A 21,001-nucleotide genomic window follows, 5' to 3' on the forward strand; every position below is an offset into this window, starting at 1 on the left:
AGGGAGTTCAATGATTTTGAACCAGCAACAGTGAAGTAACCATCAGGATGGTGAGTGGCTTGGAGGGGAACTTCCAGGTGGTGGTGTTCCCATATATCTGCTGCCCTTGTCCTTCTCAGTGGCAGAGGTCACGGGTTTGGAAGGTGCTGTCAAAGGAGTCTTGGTGAGTTTCTGCAGTGCATAGTACACAATGCTGCCACCGTGATGGTGGTGGATGAGGTGCCAATCAAGTGGTCTGCTCTGCCCTGGATGATGTCAAGCTTCTTGAGTATTGCTGGAACTGCACTCATTGAGGCAAGTGGAGAGTATTCCATCACAATCCTGACTTTGTGCCTTGTAGATGGTGGACAGTCCTTGGGGAGTCAGTTGTGATTTATTCTCTGTAGAATTCCCAGCCTCTGACCTGCTCTTGCAGCCACAGTATTTATGGCAGGTCCAGTTCAGTTTCTGGTCAATGGTAACCCCCCCCAGGATGTTGATAGCGGGGGATTCAGTGATGTTAATGCCATTGAATGTCATGGGGAGATGGTTGGGTTCTCTCTTGTTGGAGATGGTAATTGCCTGGCACTTGTGTAGTGTGCATGCTACTTGCCACTTATCAGCCCATGCAAGGTCCAGGTCTTGCTGCATGTGGACATGGACTGCTTCAGTATCTGAGTCGTCACGAATTGTGTTGAACATTGTGCAATCATCAGCCAACATCCCCACTTCTGACCTTATAATGAAGGGAAGGTCACTGATGAAGCAGCTGAAGATTGGGTCTAGGACACTACCCTGAGGATTGCCTGCAGCGATGTCCTGGGATGATTGACCTCCAACAATCACAACCATCTTCCTTGTGCGAGGTAGGACTCCAACCAGTGCTGAGTTTTCCCCCCGATTCCTTATCCCCCTGACACCTTAGCTAAACCTGTCATAATCTTGTACACCTCTATTAGGTCACCCCATAACATCCTTTGCTCCATGAAGAACAACCCCAGCCTTCCCAACCGAACCTTGTAGTTAAACCACACCACAACCCCCCACCCATTCCTAGAACTGTTCTGGTAAATCTCCTTTGCATCCTCTCAAGGACTTCCATATCTTTGCGAAAATGTGGTGACCAGAAGTGGGCGCAAGACCCCGAGCTTTATAAAGGTGCAGCATAAATTTTCCTGCTTTTGTGACCAAATCCTCTACTTATGAAACCCAAGATCCCATATGCTTTGCTAGCTTCTCTCTCACTGTGCTCTGCCGCCTTCAATGATCGATGCACGTGCACCCCAGGTCCTTCTGTTTCCGCATATAATTTGGAATTGTGCCATTAAGTCTATATTGCCTCTCCTCATCCCTTCTGCAAAAACGCATCACCTCTCAAATTCTGTTATGAATTCTACCTGCCACTTGCCTGCCCATTCTGCTAGCCTATGTCCTGTTGCAGGTAATTACTATCATCCTGTCCGTCATTCCTCCAAGTTTAGTATGGTCGGCAAATTTTGAAGTTCTACTCTGTATTCCAAGACTCAAGTCATTTATTTACAGCAAAAAAAGCAGTGTCGTAACACTGACCCTTGGCGAACATCACTGTCTACCACCCTCTAGTCCAAAAAACCACCATCTAGTCTGGCACATTGCTTTCTGTCCTTAAGCCAATTTTTTAAAATCCAGATAGTCTTTTGGTAGCACAGAACGTGAGTATTAGATTGGATTAGAGTATTGGATACTGACCCTCCTATTCCTAAAGCCTTGGTGAACAATAAGTCCTCAACATTCCTGCATTAAGAAAGTTTTGAGGAAAATAGATCTGGTGAAAGACAAATGCTCAATATGAAATATTTCCTACCTCCAAGGAGTTTATTTTCTATTACTACTGGAACAGTTTACGTGGTAATACATTTGCTGTACAGGATTGTGAAACTATATTGCATTATGCTACATTATTACGCTATTTATTTTATTTTCCAGGCTTTGCTGAACAAAGACCTTACAGACAGATGGAAAAATTGCCTGCAGAGGGCGATGTAGTATGCTGTTGGGCTTGAACAGAAGAGCATGTTTCCTTACGATGGATTTTTTTTTAAATAATTGAAATGAGGTTCAATAGAGTTAAAAATTCAACTTGTGTCAAATTTAAATTAAAATCTAGTAAAAAAAAAATGGGGATCAATCAAGATGGAACTTGCAGTCTTATCACATCTCAAAAAATATTCCAAAACACTACAAATATGAACTATTTCTTTGGAATGCAATGATGTGACAATCATTTTGCACCCAGCAAGTTCCCACAAACAACAGGACGAATGATCTGTTAATTTATTTGATGAGGTTTGTTAAGACAAAGCCTAGTACACTCCTTTAAAAAGTGCTTTGAAAGACCATCTGAACACAAGAGCAGGCCGATATGGAGCCTTGATTTAATAATCTCATTTCAAAACAATATAGCATTGCTTTGGTGCTGACCTCAAGGGTTTAACTAGATAATGTGGAATGAGGCTTGAGAACTCATGACATTCTGTCTCTGGCAATAGTGCTACCACATGAGCCAAGTTAATACATGCCCGTCTTGTTCTCTAAAGCTGAAGAGATTACAGGTGAAATCATAGCAGCATTGCATTATCTAGATTATCTAAAGGTTGATCAATACAAGTTGCAAGACGTGAAGAGTAGAATCTCATCAGTGCAGCATGATGCATATCTAGAACCCATGCAACCTGCTTATAAGTTCTCCTCTCAGCAAAGTTCCAAAGTATCCATGAAATCCGTTCAAATTTCTGACAATCTCAAAATACATATCAAAAAATAGTTGAGATGGAAAGAACGTTTGAGACCAGTGGAAACCAGCGAGAAACTGGAAAATGCCGTGAATGCCCAAATTGGTTAAATATAAACCTTCATCACAACAGTTTGTATACCTATTAATGCAATCATCAATACGAGAGTTCAGATGATGGTAACCTCTCCCACTTTACATGTTGTGCATTTCCTGTTCTCATATTTTAATGTATATCATTGTTTTACATTCTTAGCTCATGAACACATTGATCAAGACCAAATCAGTGAACCCGAGTGTTTAGCAGTATTAAAAGGTCAATTTAGACATTATTGTTACAGAACAATTTACTACAAATGACTCCAGAGAGGAGCTAATCCAACCGATTGGCACAACAGCCGAGTAGTTAACCAACAAATGAGAGGTCATGAGTTAAACTCCCAACATGGCAAGTTGTGAAAAAAAAATTACCAGTTATTTTAATCTAATAATTAGATCACACCAAGAAGGACTGAATTTTCCTAAAACTTTAACTGATTGACTAATGTCTTTCAGGGAAGGAAACCTGGCACCCCTACTCAGTCTGGCCTAAATATGGCATGAGTTGACTCAGGCTCTCAAGCCAACTAAGGATAGGAGATACTGCCTTGCTCAGGTTACCCACATTTCAACAACATTAAAAATTCTGCTGAACTGATCAATTTTCCATTGTATGGAAGTTGTCAAAAAGTTGGACAAATAAAAAATAATTTCATGCTGCCTTCATTTTGTTTGTATATGAAGACAAGGTAATTCATATTGAAACAGAAAACAAATGAAATACATAATGGAAGGATGTGACTGAACAAGAATGTTGAAGGAAAAGAAGTGGGTGTCATTTTTGAACAGTCTGGTCAATGTGAAATTAATCAAATATTAGGATTCGCAACAAAGGACCCAATTAAGTCCCAAGAAAGTATTTGGAATTTCCACACAATTTTGGACAACCTACATTTGAAAGAATTGCTGGGGCTTGATGAGAACTAAACGGCTGAAGATTGTTGCGAATGCTTCAGCCTTATCTTTTGCACCGATGTGCTGGACTCCTCTATCATTGAGGATGGGGATATTGTGGAGCCGCCTCCTCCAGTGAGTTGTTTAATTGTCCACCACCATTCGTGACTGAATGTGGCAGGACTGCAAAGCTTAGATCTGATCCGTTGGTTGTAGAATCACTTAGCTTGATCTATCACTTGCTGCTTATGCTGTTTGGCACGCAAGTAGCCCTGTGTTATAGCTTCACCAGATCGGCATCTCATTTTTTGGAATGCCTGATGCTGCTCCTGGCCTGCCCTCCTGCACTCTTCATTGAACCAGGGCTTCTCCCCTGGCTTGATGGTAATGGTAGAGTCTCCTCTCTCCCCTCACTAGTCCCAGAGTGTTAATACTAATTACGTAGAGAAATTTGAAGTTTTTCCACTTCAGAAGGAAAATAGAAAAAGAGTGTATATTTTAAATGGTGAGAAACTGGGAAACGTTGGTGTTCAGAACACTTTTGGGTGTCCTTCTACAGGAATCACTTAACATTCAGGTCCAACAAGCAATCGGGAAAACAAATGGTGTGCTAGCCTTTATTATAAAAGGATTGGAGCGTAGGAGTTAAAAAGTCTTACTGCAATTATACAGAACCTTGGTGAGATCACATCTGGAATACTGTGTACAGTTTTGGCCTCCTTACCTAAGGAAGGATAAACCTGTCTTGGAGGGGGTACAACGAATGTTCGCTGGACTGATTCCTGGTATGAGGGATTGTCCTATGAGGAGACACTAAATAGACTAGGCCTATGTTTCCAGAATTTACAAGAGCGAAGGTGATCTCTTGTAACATATGAACGTTTTAAGGTGCTCTCCATATAAGACAGAGATGTGGAGAATTTTTTTCTTTCAGAGGGTTGAATGTCTTTAGAACACTCTTCCTCAAAAGGCAGGGGAAGCAGAGTCTTTGAATATTTTTAAGGCAGAGATAAAAAGATCCTTGATAAGCAAGAGGGTGAAAGGTTATCAAGGTCAGGTGGGAATGTGGAGTTAAGGCTATCAGATCAGCCATGATCTTATTGAATGGCAGAGCAGGCTCGAAGGGCTGAATGGCCTACCCTGGCCCCACGCTCGTATGTTCGATTTCACCATAGGAGGTTCTGGGACAAAAAGAGCTGAAGCGATTTTTAATGCCAGGTGGAAATACTGAGGTGAGTCATTTTGCCGGCCTTGAAAATTATTTGGACTTTATTACATGGAACTAAAGGACACAAGTCTAAGTTAAACTAAGAAACTGCTCTTCTCAGCACGCAAAGACTGTGGCAAGAACAGACTATATGCACTGAAGAAATACTTTTTCCAAATTATCATGCCAAACAATACTTCCTCTAACAGATTTCAAACTTCAACCAACTACAACTTATTTTAAAGTGCCTGTCTGAATTGCTGAATGACTGGTTCAAAGATTTACTACCAATGTCCGTTTAATAGATTCAAGGATTCTCCGAATGAAACATGGACTACTCCCGTTTAGTTCAATTCAACTAATATTATGGGGTGCAATTCCTCGTCAATTCCCTCATCCCTTGCAACATGGAGGTACCCCAACAGGAAAATCTCAATGCTATCTATCCTTTCCTTCTGAAAGGCATATGACCCTTCAACCACCATAGAGAGAGAGTCTGGTCTTAAAAGAGCGTACCCAACTGTTAATAACTTGGCACTCTGATGCCAGCTTGTTTAGCTGATGTCATCTTTGTGCCCAAATTGATGAGGGTTCTAGTATCACTCCAGGAATTCGGTGTACATTTCGTGCCAGCTCTAGGAATGTTATCCTTTTGATCAAATGTTAAACCAAGATCCTGTTTGCCTCTTTCAGTGGCTCAGGTGGATGATTAAGATCTCAACGTTTGAGGGAAGCAATGAAATGAAACATCAGTTGGTATGCTAATTTGTGGTTAGGCCACCAGGAAATTCTCTTGGTGCCCCAACCATAAAGATTAACTGGTCTTTCATCATACCGTTAGTATGAGCTTGCTGTACCCAAAATGACTGTTGTCCTCTTTAACAGTCACTATACTTCAAATGTTTACTTTGAGAAAAAGTCTTTTCTAAATGGCTAAATGCAACATTATATAGATGCATTCATTTCTCCAATGATCCCCAGTAAAATTGTATGCGACATCACAACACAAAGGCAAAGGCAGACTCGAACATGGCCCACTGCATTCTCATTGAGAACACAAGAAAAGTTAGCTTAAGAGTAGCCCACACCATTTGCTAAAAGATATGCAGCGCTGGTTAGTGGATATCTTTGCCAATATTAGCAATAGAAGGTGGCTTGCCAGTAAAAAGAAAAAAGTAATAATTACACTCTAAATGGGAGGAAAGCTGCATGATGTGGAAGATTAGAGGGGCTTGGGAGTTCAGGTTCACAAGACAATACAGGTGCACTGTCTCAAATCTGGCTCTCTGAAAACCGGCGATCTCCAAAAACCAGACATATTTTGAAGCTGAACATTAGCTATTAGTTGAGTAAAGTAACTTACTGGTTTGTTCGACTGGGTGCTGCACTGATTGGTTATCAGCTTCGCTCGCCTATCTTTTCCTGCACTTCCAATGGTCCAAGCGACCCATGACCCCACCCAACCCAGCTCTCCTGATCCACCCAACCAAGAACCAAAAACCAAGATCTGAAATCCAACAAGGGCTCGGTCCCAAGGTTGCCAGTTTTGAGACACTGTACCTGTGGAAACATCATCTCAAATGAAAAGGGAATATTGGGCTTAAAACAAGAGATATAGGAATATAAAAGTCAAGATGCAATGGTGGGTCTATACTGGACTTTAGTGAGAGCACAGTTGTATGTCAAGGCAACGGATAGAAAAGAGTGCAGTCACCAAGATGCTGCCTGTGAGGAAATACAAATATGAACAGTTGAAAACTGGTACTGTTTTCATTAGAGCACAGAAGATGAAGCAGTGATTTGAGATAGATGTTTCAAATTAGAAAGGGCAGATAGAAACAGTTTCAAGTAATGTGGGTCTAGAATGAAAGGACTCGGACACAAAATGAAACACAAGAGGTTTAGCTAAGAATGACAAACTATTTTCTACAGAGTTACAAATATGTGGAATGCAGTGCCAAAGTTGATGACTGAAGCAGTAACCAAGCCAACATTTAAGAATAGGTTAGATGGGTAATTGAAAGAGATACTATCAGGGCAGGCACATTACATTAGAACTACTGTTTGTGTGGAGGATATGCATCAACACGAGTTGATTGGGCCAAATGGCCTGTTTTATGTTATAATTTCTATGCAAGTTAGAACATATGCGTAGTGGAACAAACCTCGTGGAAAGCCTTCCTGATAGCTCTTTTGTTTGTCTGAGGCAGCTGGATGAAATTCTTTGCATCAATAACTAGCATCTGATCTCCCACCATCAGGTTGATCCTTCAGACCACATTGCATGCATAATCTAAACAAGATGGAGTGTCATGCCTTGGGGAAGTCCATGTCACCACAAAAATACTGAATTTGCGAACAATAAATTTGTCCAAATGGAATACAAAGTTGCTTTGAATTGTAATTAGCACTAAAGTGCTCGCTGAACTTACTGGCCATTCAGAATCTGGCTCAAATCGAAATTCGTAAGTACAACAGGTTTTACACTTACAATGTTGAGCAAAGCAAAGTTCAATGCAACTGAATGAAGGACATGAAGGCAGACACCAGTGAATGTAATCTTAAAAAGGCATGCGAAAGCATGGTAATAAAACAGAAAGTGCTAGATAGTCTTAGCAGGCCTGGCAGCATCTGTGAAGAGGGAAACAAAATTAATGCTTCAGGGCTTTTGACAGAACATGCTGACAAAAGGTCATCAACCTAAAACCTGTTAATTCTGTTCCCCTCTTCACAGATGCCTGACTTGCTAAATATATTCAACATTTTCTGCTTTTATTTCAGATTTCTAGCATCCACTGTATTTTTCTTTTGGAAAGCAAGGTAATTTGGGTTCTACGTAAAGAACCTCTAAGGCAAAGGTTTAGCTATGATTTTTCCAGTGAGATTGTCCACTCAAGAGTTTGAAGGATCAAAGGATTCCAATTCTACTGGAACCATTCCAAATTTGCAAGTTATCCACTGATTGTATTCTACAGTCAGCAGTAGCTACATAGCATTGTTGAAATACTTTCCCCCATGGCTCATTTCTTACCTTGCCTACTAATTTCTTCCTGCAAGAGCTCTTCCATGGCTTCTTCTTCAGCTATATCTAATGGAGTTTCTCCTTCACTGTTGACTGCAGCTACATTTGCTCCACGACTAATTAAATACCTGCAAAATTATGTTTAAAAGATAAACAGTCTTTATTGGATTTCAGTAAAAAAAAATGGCAAATATGTTAACAATGCCAATTAAGATTTTAACTTAATTCTAATTTCATTTTTAAAAATAAATTTGGATAGAAAATAATTACCTTCATCAATTCAAGGCTGAACGCGACAGATCCAAATAATCATTACTCCATAAATTTAAACCTAACAGAGTTTAATTTCTGACTTTCATCAAAACGAAGACTGAATTTCCACTTAATTATTTTTGTTATTGAATTTCCCAAGCATAAGCAAGTTTAAGTCTATATAATCATCGGAATACTTTCTTTAATCACTTGCAAAATTCTCACAACCAGTCCAAGTTTCAACCACATTCTTGACCGAATTTTTAATTTTCTGGGGCCTTGATTCCTAATTGTATCATAACTTTTAGATGGGTCATGGAGAAGAGCAAGGAACAATTTAACATAGAACTTTTAAATTGGAAGAGGGCTAACCTCAATGTGATGAAAAGGGATCTAGCCAGAGTTAAATGGAACCGGAGATGGACAGGAAAAAAACCAAAGGGACAATGAGCGATCTTTAAGAGGTGCTTCATGTACAGGCTAAGTACATGCCAACAAGGGGAAAAGGCAAGGGAAACAAAAAATGGAGCCTTGGATGAGGAGGGAGATAAGAGCTGGTGATTAAATGAAAGCGGAGGATGTATGATGCATGTCAGAGTTCTTCCAGTGAAAACCAGGTTAAATACAATAGGTTGAGAAGGGAAGAGAAGAGGGAAATAAGGCTGGCAAAGAGAGAGTATGAGAATAGAATGACAGTCAGCATGAAAGGGAACCCAAAAATCTTCTAACAGCATTTTTTAAAATATATTCGTTCATGGGATGTGGGTGTCGCTGGCTTGGCCAGGATTCATTGCCCATCCCTAATTGCCCTTGTTCAGAAGGCATCTAAGAGTCAACCACATTGCTCTGGGTCTGGAGTCACATGTAGGCCAGATCAGGTCAGGATTACAGATTTCTTTCCCTAAAAGACATTAGTGAACCAGATAGGTTTTTACATGAATCGACAATGGTTTCATGGTCGTCATCAGGGTTTGAATTCCAGATTTTTATCGATTTCAAATTCCACCATCTGCCATGGTGGGATTCGAACCCAGGTCCCCAGAGCATTACCCTGGGTCTCTGGAATACTAGTCAGTGACAATACCACAATGCCACCACCTCCCCCAAAATAGTAAACAGACAGTGCAAAAACTGAAAGGGAGGTGGGTACCACAAAAGTTGGCTCTGCTTAGGGTAAGTCAGTCAATTGGTCCAGGTGGCTTACATCACAGGTTGAGGAAGTGGGGGTGGTGAGAGCAGAAGGGTTTGCCTTAATTTCCCTAGACATGAGGGAGGTGCCAGAAGATTGGAGAATGGTGAAATCATCACCTTTTCTTGAATAAGGGTGTCAAGGACAGTCCTAGCAACTACAGGCCGGTCAGTCTAACATCAGTGGTAAGCAAGGTTTTGGAATCCTGAATTGGGTGGTGGGGGAGATAGTGGAGAGAATCACCTGGCACTTGGAGAGGTTCCAGTTAATTAAGGAGAACCAGCACTGATTGGTAAAAGGGAAATCATGCTTGACTAATCTAATTGAATTTCCTGATGAATGAACAGGAGAGGTTGATGAAGGGAATGCTGTGGAACTTGTCTATATGGATTTTAAGTGTTTGACAAGATACCACATAAAAGGCTGCTTAACAAAATTAAGGCTCATGGAATATCAGGGCCAGTGCCTAATTGGATAAAAAAATTGGCTTAAGGACAGAAAGCAGCAAGTTATAGCAGATGGGAGGGTGGTAGAGTGGTGTTCCCCAAGGGTCAGTGCTATTTTTGCTATATATGTATAAATAAATGACTTGGATCTTGGAGTACAAGTAAAACTTCAAAACATGTTGATACCACCAAATTTGGGAGTGGCAAACAGTGAGTATGATAACAATTGCCTGCAACAAGACATAGATAGGCAAGCAGAATGGACAGAGAAGTGGCAGATGCAATTTAATACAGAGAAATGAGAGATGATGCATTTTGGCAGAAGGAGTGGGAGAGTCAATATAAACTTAATGACACAATTCTAAAGTGCGTGCAGGAACAGAGGGACCTGGTGCTGCATGTGCATCAGCCTTTGAAGGTGGTAGAACATATTGAGAGCGTGGTTAGCAAAGCATATGGGATCCTGGGCTTCATAAATAGAAGCATTAAGTAGAGAAGGAAGTGGTTATGCTGAATCTTTATATAAAGCTCTGGTTAGACCCAAACTTGAGTATTCTTTCAGTTCTGGTCACCACAGTTAAGGAAAGATGTGAAGGTCCTTGAGAGGGAGGAGAGCAAATTTACCACAATGATTCTAGGGATGGGGGAGGATTTAGACAGAAGATTAGGTAGGAAAAGGTAGGGATCTCCTCCTTGGAGCTAAGAAAATCGAGGCAAAATTTGACTGAAGTGCACAAGATTATGACAGGTTTGGATAAGGTGGATCAGGAAAACCTCTTCCCATGAGCTGATGGTACAAGGCCTAAGGGGCACAGATTTAAGATTTAGGGCAAGAGATGCGGGGGAATACAAGGAAAAAATTTTTTTAGACAAAGCAAATTTAGTGCTAATGTGCAACTTGCTGCCCACATGGGTGGTGAGACAATCAGTGATTTCAAAAGAAAACTGGATGGGTACTTGAAGGAATTGAACTTGCAAGGATACAAGGACTGAGCGTGGGGCTGACTGGGTTGTTTCGTGGGGAGCCAGCATGAGCCTGATGGGCCAAATGGCCTCCTTCGGTGCCGTAAATTTCTCAATGACTTATCCAACAATATTTCAGTCTGACTACCCACTGATACATCTAGTGTCCACGTTTACAGTTGGTGCCCCATCACTGCTTTCCACTGAAGCTGCATCCAATACAGTATTTTTCTAAGCTTTGTCAGTCAAAGTAGGATAGGGCCAAAAATAGAGAGAGCAAGAGAATGCAATGCAAGGGGAATTCCCTGATAACATAATGGTCAACAACCACCAATTTGTCCCCTCATCCCTGTCAAATATTCCTCCTGCAAACTGCCAACAGGTTGCATGCATCAAGTTATGAAGATAGTAGTGTAAATTCCTACAATGGTGGCTACAATGCAAAAAGTACTTAATTGGCTGTAAAGCACGTTGCACCATGAAAGGCACCATAAGTCTTTCAAACACCGAGTGCCTGAGAGTGGAATTAAATACACAAATAATGCTTGCTCATTGTACAGCTCTATTGGACCGGTCTCCTGTCTTTCCTACTCCATCCGAATTTATCCAGCATTCTGCTGCACGAGTGAACATCTCAAATATGCAAGCTTAGGTTCCCATTCTAACCTACACAACAGATCGATACACATTGGCCCAAAACCCCTCAGACTCAAAGCTCTTGGCAAAGCACAAGGTGAAGCTATTCACAGACCTATTCCCACTACTTTGAATTTGAGAAAACTGTCTCACTGAGACAAAACTGATTTTACAACTGTCTTTTCTGCACCTGAACATGCATTGAAAAATTAATCCCATAATAAATTATAAGCCCAAATTGAGCAAGGACTGCACAAGAAACAAAATCCTCAAACTGAAACCAGACATTGCTGTGCTGTTATAGATTCAAGTTTAAGGCTAGCTAAGTGGCAAGCTAATTAATTGTCCATGCCTCTTGCTATCTGTCCAACAGGTTGCTGGCACCAAGTTAAAGATATTAGTTTATGTCTCATGAAGTGATAACCATTTGCAACTTGTTCATAGGCCTTGCAGTTTCATGCTAAGAAAAAGTCTATTATTGCGTGATTATTAAAAACTGATATTGCAATGAGCTGAAGTACCACAACAAGCAAAGTGATTCAGCTTAGTGTAAAGAGCTGGAGCAATTTTGAGGTACTGCACACTGCTCTGGATTCGGAGGGTTACCCCAACTAAACATTCCTAACATGCAAAACTTAAACACAAAATAACCAGGGACAAAATCTGGTTCCTGTTATGTACTTAAAGCCAAGATTTATGCTAGCAAGTATTCATAGCAAGTGCAAGAATCAATGGAAGCTCCATAATTCTGAAATACAAGTGGGACAACTTCAAATTCACTCCTTCACGATGTTGGTTAGTCCATAGCCCACGATCATTGCAAGCCCACTCTTTCAGAATCAAAAGCAGACTAGCTGAAACTTGAATTTATGTATTGAAATGTCTCCCATGTGCAATATAGGTCCATTCCATAGACACGTGCATCTCATTTAAAAAGCAGATATGAGTGGATATTACAACTGTAACCCAATTTATACTTGGTCATTGTAGAACATTGAAAGCTACCATTAAATGTTGACTCCTCAGTGGGCAGAGGGATCTGGGTGTCCTAGTACTTGAATCGCAAAAGGTTGGTATGCAGGTACAGCAAGTAATTAGGAAAGCTAATAGAGTGTTACCATTTATTGCAAGGGGAATTGAATACAGAAGTAGGGAGGTTATGCTTCAGTTGTACAGAGCACTGGTGAGGCCACATCTGGAGCACCGTGTACAGTACTGGTCTCCTTAAGGAAGGGTGTAAATGCATCGAAAGCAGTTCGGAGAAGGTTTACTAGATTAATACTTGGAATGGAAGGGTTGTCTTACAAGGAAAGGTTGGACAGGCTCGGCTTGTATCCATTGGAGCTAAGAAGAGTAAGAGGCAACTTGATTGAAATTATGAAGATCATGAGGGGTCTTGACAGGGTGGAGAGGATGTTTCGTCTTGTGGGGGAATCGAGAACTAGGGGGTCACTGTTTAAAAATAAGGCGTCGCCCATTTAAGATAGAGATGAGGAGAATTTTTTTCTCCGAAGATACAATGTCTTTGGAACGCTTCCTCGAAAGGTGGTGGAAGCAGAGTGTTTGAATATTTTACGGCAAAGATAGATAAATTATTGGTAAGCAAGGGGGTGAAAAGTTATCAGGGTTGGCAGGAATGTTTCAATCAGATCAGCCATGATCTTATTGAATGGCAGAGCACGTTTGAGGGACTGAGTGCCCTACTCCTGCTCCTAGTTCATATGTTTGTATATGAAGACAGGTATCCTTATATTAAGAGCCAGTTACCATATTACATTGTCTGAGGAATCTGTGGGAACAGGAGTTCAACACGCTTGGGACAGAAAATGCCAACATCCTCCCATACTTTTCTTGAATATTAAGAACTGAAAAGAAACTCCATCTAGACTAATGTTGTTCTATGATCCCAGGCATCTAACACAACCAAATTTCACTTGCTAAACGATTGCTATTTACTGGGCCAGATGGTTCCTTGGGTGTTATAAACTCCCATGGTTCAAAATCAACATAGGAGCTGCTTGGGTAAAAGCCAGGTTAAAGCCTGATTGATGTCAGAACAACGCTACAACCAAAACACCTACTGCAGCTGTCATTTCCACAAACCTCGTTTATACTTTTGCCATTAATTTTACAGGCAGCCTGAAACATGGGAGACATTTGAGCAGTGATGAGGGATAAAATGTAGTTTTGCTCAAACTGAACATTTATCGCAGCAAGCTTACATCAGTAATGCTCAGCAAAACATTCATATATCTAGTTTGCTGCATTTTGAAATACAGCAACTTGATCTGTAAGTGTCCATTGTTGCAGAAACAGCTTGTGTTACCGGGGGGCTTCCTCCACTCCCTCAAGGCTGTTAAACTGTGTCCCATGGGCTCAAAACAGCAAGTTACTCATGACTGAGATTCTTCATCCTTTGACACAAGGCACAAAGTGGAAAAAAATGGGAGAATAAATAACCTCAAGCCATCCGAATCCACACACAACATTAGTTAAGAGTTTGGGATTAATGGGGTTAAAGTTAATAAATCCCCTGTTCTGATATTATAATACGGTAGGTAGGCTTCACTAAATCAAAAGCAGGATACTACAGATCCTGGAAATCTGAAATAAAATGGTGGAAAAACTCAGGTCAGGCAGCATCAATGGAGAGAAAGAAACAGGAGTTTAATGTTTTGTGGAGATAGTGCGCTGTAATATCAAGCCACGGCAAATGTGAAAAAGTGTGATCAAACCACCAGATTGCCCCAATTCTACCTGACTGTTTAATTTAGGTTAACAGAATACGAGCACCAGGTTTGTGAACTTAATAAGTAAATAAGTGTTTATTGAACAAACTGTTGTTAACCAGTGGCAAAAATAAGCAAATATGAACTGCTAATTTGTAACACTATAACTTAAACTCTATCCCCATCTTAAATCTCTATACACACACACATACAAGGTACGTAAAGTGCACAAGAACATGGATTTTAAGGGTGGGATAAAAGAGTTCAATAGCACTAATTCCAGAGTGCAGAATTCAATGGGTTTATTTTGATCAATGTCTTCCAAATTCCTTTTAGTTCTTGTTGATGACACGAGGTGGCCTTCCAGCATTTTCAGTATTTAGTTCTCTGGTTGAACACTTGCCTTTCAATGTCTTTGATGGTGATCTTCCACTTTTGCCTCTTGACAGAGGTTTTCAAAGAGAGCAGGTTACGGAGATAGGAGGAGAAAAAGCTAGCTAGCTATTATCGTGAAATTACTGGAATCTTCCATACACAGAAGAGTGGTTTTAGATCTTTCTCATTTCAGGCTGGGAGTTATTTTGCTGCACTGCTTCTCTCACAAAACCTGGTCAAGAGTCAATTAAAACGTTGTTGTCAGGCAGCTCCCTTGGTCCAGGGCTCCTTTCTGGCACCACTCTGTTTTTCATGGCATACTCTGTTCTAGGACTGCAACATTGTATACATCTATCCTGTTTCAGTGGACATGTCTTTCAAACTGCAGCCATTGTAATTTTAATTCACAGTCGAACAGAAAATAAAAAGATATGTTCTTTACAACAGTCCAACAGAAATTTAAAAAATATATTCCTTACAGGGTCAATAACCTTTCATCAGTGCTGGAAAAGGATGTGACAGGTTTAAAGAGGCAGGGAAAGGAAGGATGATAAGCAAAAGGAAAAGTCTGATAGAGTGGAAGGCAGGAGAGATTAAATGACAAAGGATGACTCCTAACTTTATTGATTCTGGTGAAAAGTCATCAACCTGAAATATTACCTGTTTCTCTCTCCACAGATGCTACCTGACCGGATTATTTTCAGCATTTTCTGTTTTAGGCTTCAATAAATACTGGATTTGTTTGGCCAGGTGGTGGTAAAATAAAACTGCTGGAAATACACGGCAGGATCCATCAGCATCGGTTTCCATTTTGGGAAAAGACGCTTTGACTTGCTGAATGGGACTGCTCTGTGGTTCCTGTGTTTTTTTTCCCAAGATTTTCTTTTAACATTGAGAAAAGGTCAATGTTCCAGAAAAGTTTCAGGAAGCAAAGAGCTCATGTGAGGAAGAAAAAGAACATGCCAACCCAGAGCGTTTCAACATGAAAAGGTAAAGATGAAAACTAATTCAATCATATGAACAAGCACCTGCTAACTGCCCAAGGATCAATGCGCTGATAGGATGAGAAGTTTAGGAGAGGGGTGCCCAATCTACGAGCTCCCTGACCCCCAAGCAGCAAAGCTGGCAAAGCCCAGGCTACTCATAGCTGCTCATATTTTTTATTTGCTCATTTGTCCAGTTTGAATGTTGCCCTGGAGGTTTGGGAAGTGGTGTCATGCAGCACACAGCAGCCCATCATCCCAAAGTATCCAGATCCTTTTGAGTCATCTTTAGGTCAAGTTTGGTGAGAAAAACTAGAGTAATTCACTTATGGCAGCAAGATATGATGCCACCATTAATGGTCTTTTCTCTTCACAGATGTTGACAGATCTGCTGTGCACAGTTATTGCTATTACTTACTCTATCAATGCCAGCTTTTTTTATTTCCTCTAAACTAAGGTGCCTTCAATATGAATTATAACAGGGTTTAACATTCAGTTAGCTGATGGATTTTCTTTTAAAAAAATATACAGTTTACATTTCTAATTTTTCCACTTCTACTCTGTAATCCCCTATGGAAAAACAACGCTGAATCTGGCTATGGCAACTCAATGGCTCGATCACCACTGTCTAGACTCTTCATAAGTCACTTGTGTGATGCCACCATTAGCCAATTCACTTCACTTTAATCTAGGCTGCCATTCCACGTGCAGTGCTGAAGTATCACTACCCTTTTAGAAATGCCATTCTTCGGGTGAGGTGTTACAATCGAGGCTGCCATTTGCTCTCTCGTGTGGACATAAAAGATGGCGCGGCACTATTCAAAGAACAGAGAAGTAATCCCAGTGTCATGGTCAATATTTATCCTTCAAACAACATTTTTAACAGGCCACCTTGTCATGAATTGAATGCCCTTTGTGGCACCACCCTGTTCTGCTGCATTTCCTACATTACATTTTAAAAATGTCATTGACTGCAAAACAATCAAGGGCACCCTGAAGACGTGGAAGACACGAGATAAATTTAAGTTCTTTCTTAAACTTAATTCTGTTCTTTCAGACCCAGGATAGGAAAAGCATGTGTTATCGACTCGGATTATCAAAAGGCTTTCTGCCCAATGTGATCAAATTCAGGCTAACACAAGTGTAACAAGAATGACTTGCAGCTGGTAGGCTCTTCCCTACTGAAAATAAAGACAATGAATGATCTCTGAAAGTTGGACATGCTTACAGCTTCCCAACAATCCAACAGACTTCAGATAAAAGAGTATGTCAATGCCCAGTTCAAGGAATTCTTTATCTTCATGCTGTCAATTAAGGCACCCCTCCCAACGCCACCAAACCTCAGTTATCTTGAATGTTGCGAAAAGGCACTTCTCAAAACAACGCACGTTTTCAAACAAAACGTCAAAATATTCATATTGAAATTCTACATGAGCACTGGTTACTGCAAATTTTACAGTAATGGTGGTGACTTTGAAGGAATACAGTTAAGTCAAAATATTGCAAGTGATTTAGAAGGCAAATAGAATGTTGCCATTTATTGCAAGGAGAATGGAATATTGAAGTAGGGAAGTTTTGCTAATGTTGTACAGGGTATTGGTGAGATCACATCTGCATTACTGTGTACAGCTTTAGTCTCCTTACTTAAGAAAGGGTATAATTGTGTTAGCATTTCAGAGAAGGTTCACTCAACTGATTCTTGAGATGGGGGTTATCTTAAGAGGAAAGTTTGGACAGGCGGAGCCTGTATCCATTGGAGTTTAGAAGATTGAGAGGTGATTTTATTGAAAACGCAAGGTACTGAGGGGGCTTGACAGGGTGGATGCTGAGAGGATCTTTCCCTTTATGGGAGAGACCAGAACACAGGACACTAGAACAACTAGGACACAGTTTAAAAATAAGAGGTCATCCTTTTAAGACAGATGAGAAGCAATTTTTTTCTCTTGAAGGTCATGAGTCTGTGAAATTCTCTTCCCTAGAGATCAACGGAGGAAGGGTCATTGAATATTTTTAAGGCAGAGTTAGACAGATTCTTAATTGACAAAGGAGTCAAAGGTTATAGGGGGTCGACAGGAAAGTAGAGTTCAGGCCATAATCAGGCCAACCATGAACCTATCAAATGGCAGAGCAGACTCAACCTGCTGAATGGCCTACTCCTGGTCCTAATTCATGTTTATGTATTCATATATGCACCTCGTAATCTCTGCCCACTCAACTGAAAACGAATATTCAACAGCACAAATAGCTGTCGATACCACATTTGAAAATTACTTCTCCCCTTAAAATCTAGCCCAGCTTCTTTAATTCCAATGCACCTAAAGTTGTTATCTAGTGAGCATGTTGCAATAAATCGATTCAAACTTAAGAAATTCAGTAACGGTGACAGCACAAGGTACTATCAATAATTTCCATCTTGAATCTCAATGTTTAACAATATTAATTCAAGCAGGCATTAGTTTTTGTTATTCAAATTTAGAAATGAGGTTTTAAGCTGTTTAAAATTTCATTGGTGGATTTGTTTATATAAATGTAATCTTTACTTTCAGCTCATCATGCTTTATTTCACCAACACAAGTATAATTTCCTCAGATTTTGGTTAGTTGCAGTTTGTGAATTTCAAGTAATAGTGCACCTCCACAGTTGAACTTAATTACAGAAAGCAAACCAAGACAGTTTAGCAACTAATAGGAATTAAAGTATTTTAGAAAGTCTAACTTTGGATTGTTCTGGCTTTTTAATTAAATGGCAACAAACAAACTTGTACATCTATTCGCTGCTCCCAATGCAGTCTCCTCTACACTGGGGGGACTAAATGCAAACTGAGTGACTGCTTTGCGGAACACCTTCGCTCAGTACACAAGCATGGCCCAGACCTTCCTGCCGCACACCATTTCAACTCACCATCTTGCTCTCATGCCCACATGTCCGTCCTTGGCCTGCTGCAATGCTCCCATGAAGCCCAACACAAACTGGAGGAATAGCACCTCATCTTCCGATTAGGCACTTTACAGCCTTCCAGACTTATCGAGTTCAATAACTTCTGACCATGAACTTGCTCTTCCATCTTGACCTTTTTTCAAATCCAATTATGTTTTTATGTATTTTTTTAAATCCTTCCATCCAATCCCCCACCGCCATGTGTCACTTGTTTTGTTTTGAAGGCGCTGACCTTTGTTCTGCTATTAACACACAGAATTACACATTCTGCTACCTTACCTTTATACTAACAGCACCTTCTTTAGTCTTTAACACTACCATTAACACTCCCTTTGTCCATGACATCTTTATCAATTTCTCCTTAGCTCCCATCCATTCCTGACCTTTTATTTTGCTCCACTTGCTTCATCCCCCGCTTAAACAGTATAAAATCCATCACATTTCTACTTCTTTGTCTCTGAAGAGTCATATTGGACTTGAAATGTTAACTCTGTTTCTCTCTCCACAGCTACTGCCAGGCCTGCCAAGTTTTTCCAGCATTTTCTGTTTCTATTTCAGATTTTCAGCATCCACAGTATTTTGCTTTTAAACTTGTACATCTTTTGGTTTTAAGAACAACTTGAAGTATTACACAGAAAAAAACTGCCATCAAGTAACTCAAGTTATTGATCCATATAGTTCTAAGTAAATCACTTGTAAAGAATAAAGGGAGAACTTTGCACAAAGATAGATTCTCTTTGTTAGTACAAGTTACTCTTGGGCGTAAAAACACCAGAGGTTTAATGAGAGGATAGTCAGGAGTGTGAAAGGTTTAATGAAGGCAAAACAGAGATTTCTTCACACAACTGGCACACATTATTTGGAAGAGTACCTGACACAAGAACAATAAAACCATTAACAATTTGATGTAGTCCTCATCAGGCAGGCTGCAAAGCTCACATGATTAATATTACTGCTGTAATCACAAGACATAAGTTGTCAGAGTACAGACAACACTGGCAGAATTTATTGCTCATGCCCAGCTGCTGTGAGGAGGAGGTGATGCTGCTCCTGTTAAGTGGTAGGTTGAGCATTTCAGGATATTGGCTGGAAAATAAAGAAACAGCAACATAGGAAGGATCATCTTCATCTAAACTTTCTTGTGCAATGTTTCTCCTCGTGGTATGTCGATGCAATAATTTAGTGGATTAGTCAAAGAAACACCATCAGGAGCACTTTAACCCCTGCCATTACAAATAAGGAACTGCAAATCATATTCCAGTTTTTTGGCAAGATCCTTAGTGCTGCACATTTGACGAACAAAACTTGTTCTCAGTACAAAAGCTAAACAAAATATCAAGCTTTTTTCATGCAGTGTTCAACACAAGACAAATCCATTTTCAATTTAGAAAATGAACATTTAACTATACATGCTCAATTTGTTTCAGGTACTTTCAGCACAGCAGAATTAAGTAACATAATGGTAGCAATAAGAGAGTTGACAAAGTGTTTTGCCAACAGGTCATGTGCAAGAACCACAGTGGTGAACTTGTGCCTGCTTTCTTCATCTTTACCAGACACTAATTGTGAAAAATCCAAGATACTTTGAAAACTGAGGCTATATTAGAGCCACACCATTGGATTAAAACACATCGAGGTGTTTACATGAAACATTACTAGTTACAGCTACCACACCTCACTTTGTGCAATGTGACAAAATGATGCCATTCAGTCTTTCCTGCCTTCTACTGCATCACAGACCCACCACAGGCCTTCGTTGACCATCACTGACTTACAACTCATTACATTTGAAATGTTTTTGGCAGGTGTTTGTCTGCAACATTGTGGGTTAGACTGGATTTTTGATTTGTCCCCTTGAAAGTCAAGACACACAGTGTTTTCACGGAATGTGTAATTTGAACCTGTCTGTAGAGTACATCAAGGTGTCTGCATTGTGTAATTGATTAAGCCCTCGTTAGACAGGCTGCAAAGCTCACATTGCAAACACTACTGCTCTCAGAACATGCAGCACTCATCCCCAGGTTCAGAGAATGCATAGCTAAACCCAACAACCTCCACTGCCAGAATTCAGGGGGCGCGCAGTGCTCACACCCCCAGGTTGGGGGGGGGGGGCAGGCGCAGTGCTCATGCCCCCAGGTTGAGGGGGGCGCGCAGAGCTCACACCCCCAGGTTTAGCGAACGCGCAGTGTTCACATCATGCCACCAGCTTCTCAAGGACAATTCGGGATTGACAATAAATGCTGACCCAGCCAGCTGCACCCACATTCCATGAATAAAAAACACTCACCGCCTCCAATATTCATAGAACTCAGTGCATGCTCACCCTCCCCCCGCCTCACCACAGATGCTGTGGTTCAAGGTGGCGGCTCACCATCACCTTCTCAAGGACAGTTAGGGATGGGCAGTAAATGCTGGCCTTGCCAGTGACGCCCCATCCCACGAACAAATAATAAAAGAAAATCAAATTCAAGAGTAAGGATTATCCCCTCAATCACAATTGTTTCAACTCATTGAAGAAAA

The 21,001-nt window shown here is 40.6% G+C and overlaps 1 protein-coding gene across 18 annotated transcripts in view; it reads right to left on the reverse strand.

The window, feature by feature from the left end:
* ppp1r12a (protein phosphatase 1, regulatory subunit 12A) overlaps nt 1–21,001 on the reverse strand; it is a 188,591-nt gene that overhangs the window by 89,306 nt on the left and 78,284 nt on the right. For 15 of the 18 annotated variants that reach the window (XM_078567618.1, XM_078567610.1, XM_078567602.1 and 12 more), the window contains exon 3: nt 7,981–8,099. The exons of the other annotated variants lie outside the window; for them this stretch is intronic. In XM_078567618.1, coding sequence (XP_078423744.1) covers nt 7,981–8,099 — 119 coding nt within the window. The remainder of the gene's footprint in view (nt 1–7,980; nt 8,100–21,001) is intronic. 18 annotated transcript variants of the gene reach the window in all.

The sequence above is a fragment of the Cetorhinus maximus genome, chromosome 22 (genome assembly GCF_964194155.1).
Source record: "Cetorhinus maximus chromosome 22, sCetMax3.hap1.1, whole genome shotgun sequence".
Classification (NCBI taxonomy): Eukaryota; Metazoa; Chordata; class Chondrichthyes; order Lamniformes; family Cetorhinidae; genus Cetorhinus; species Cetorhinus maximus.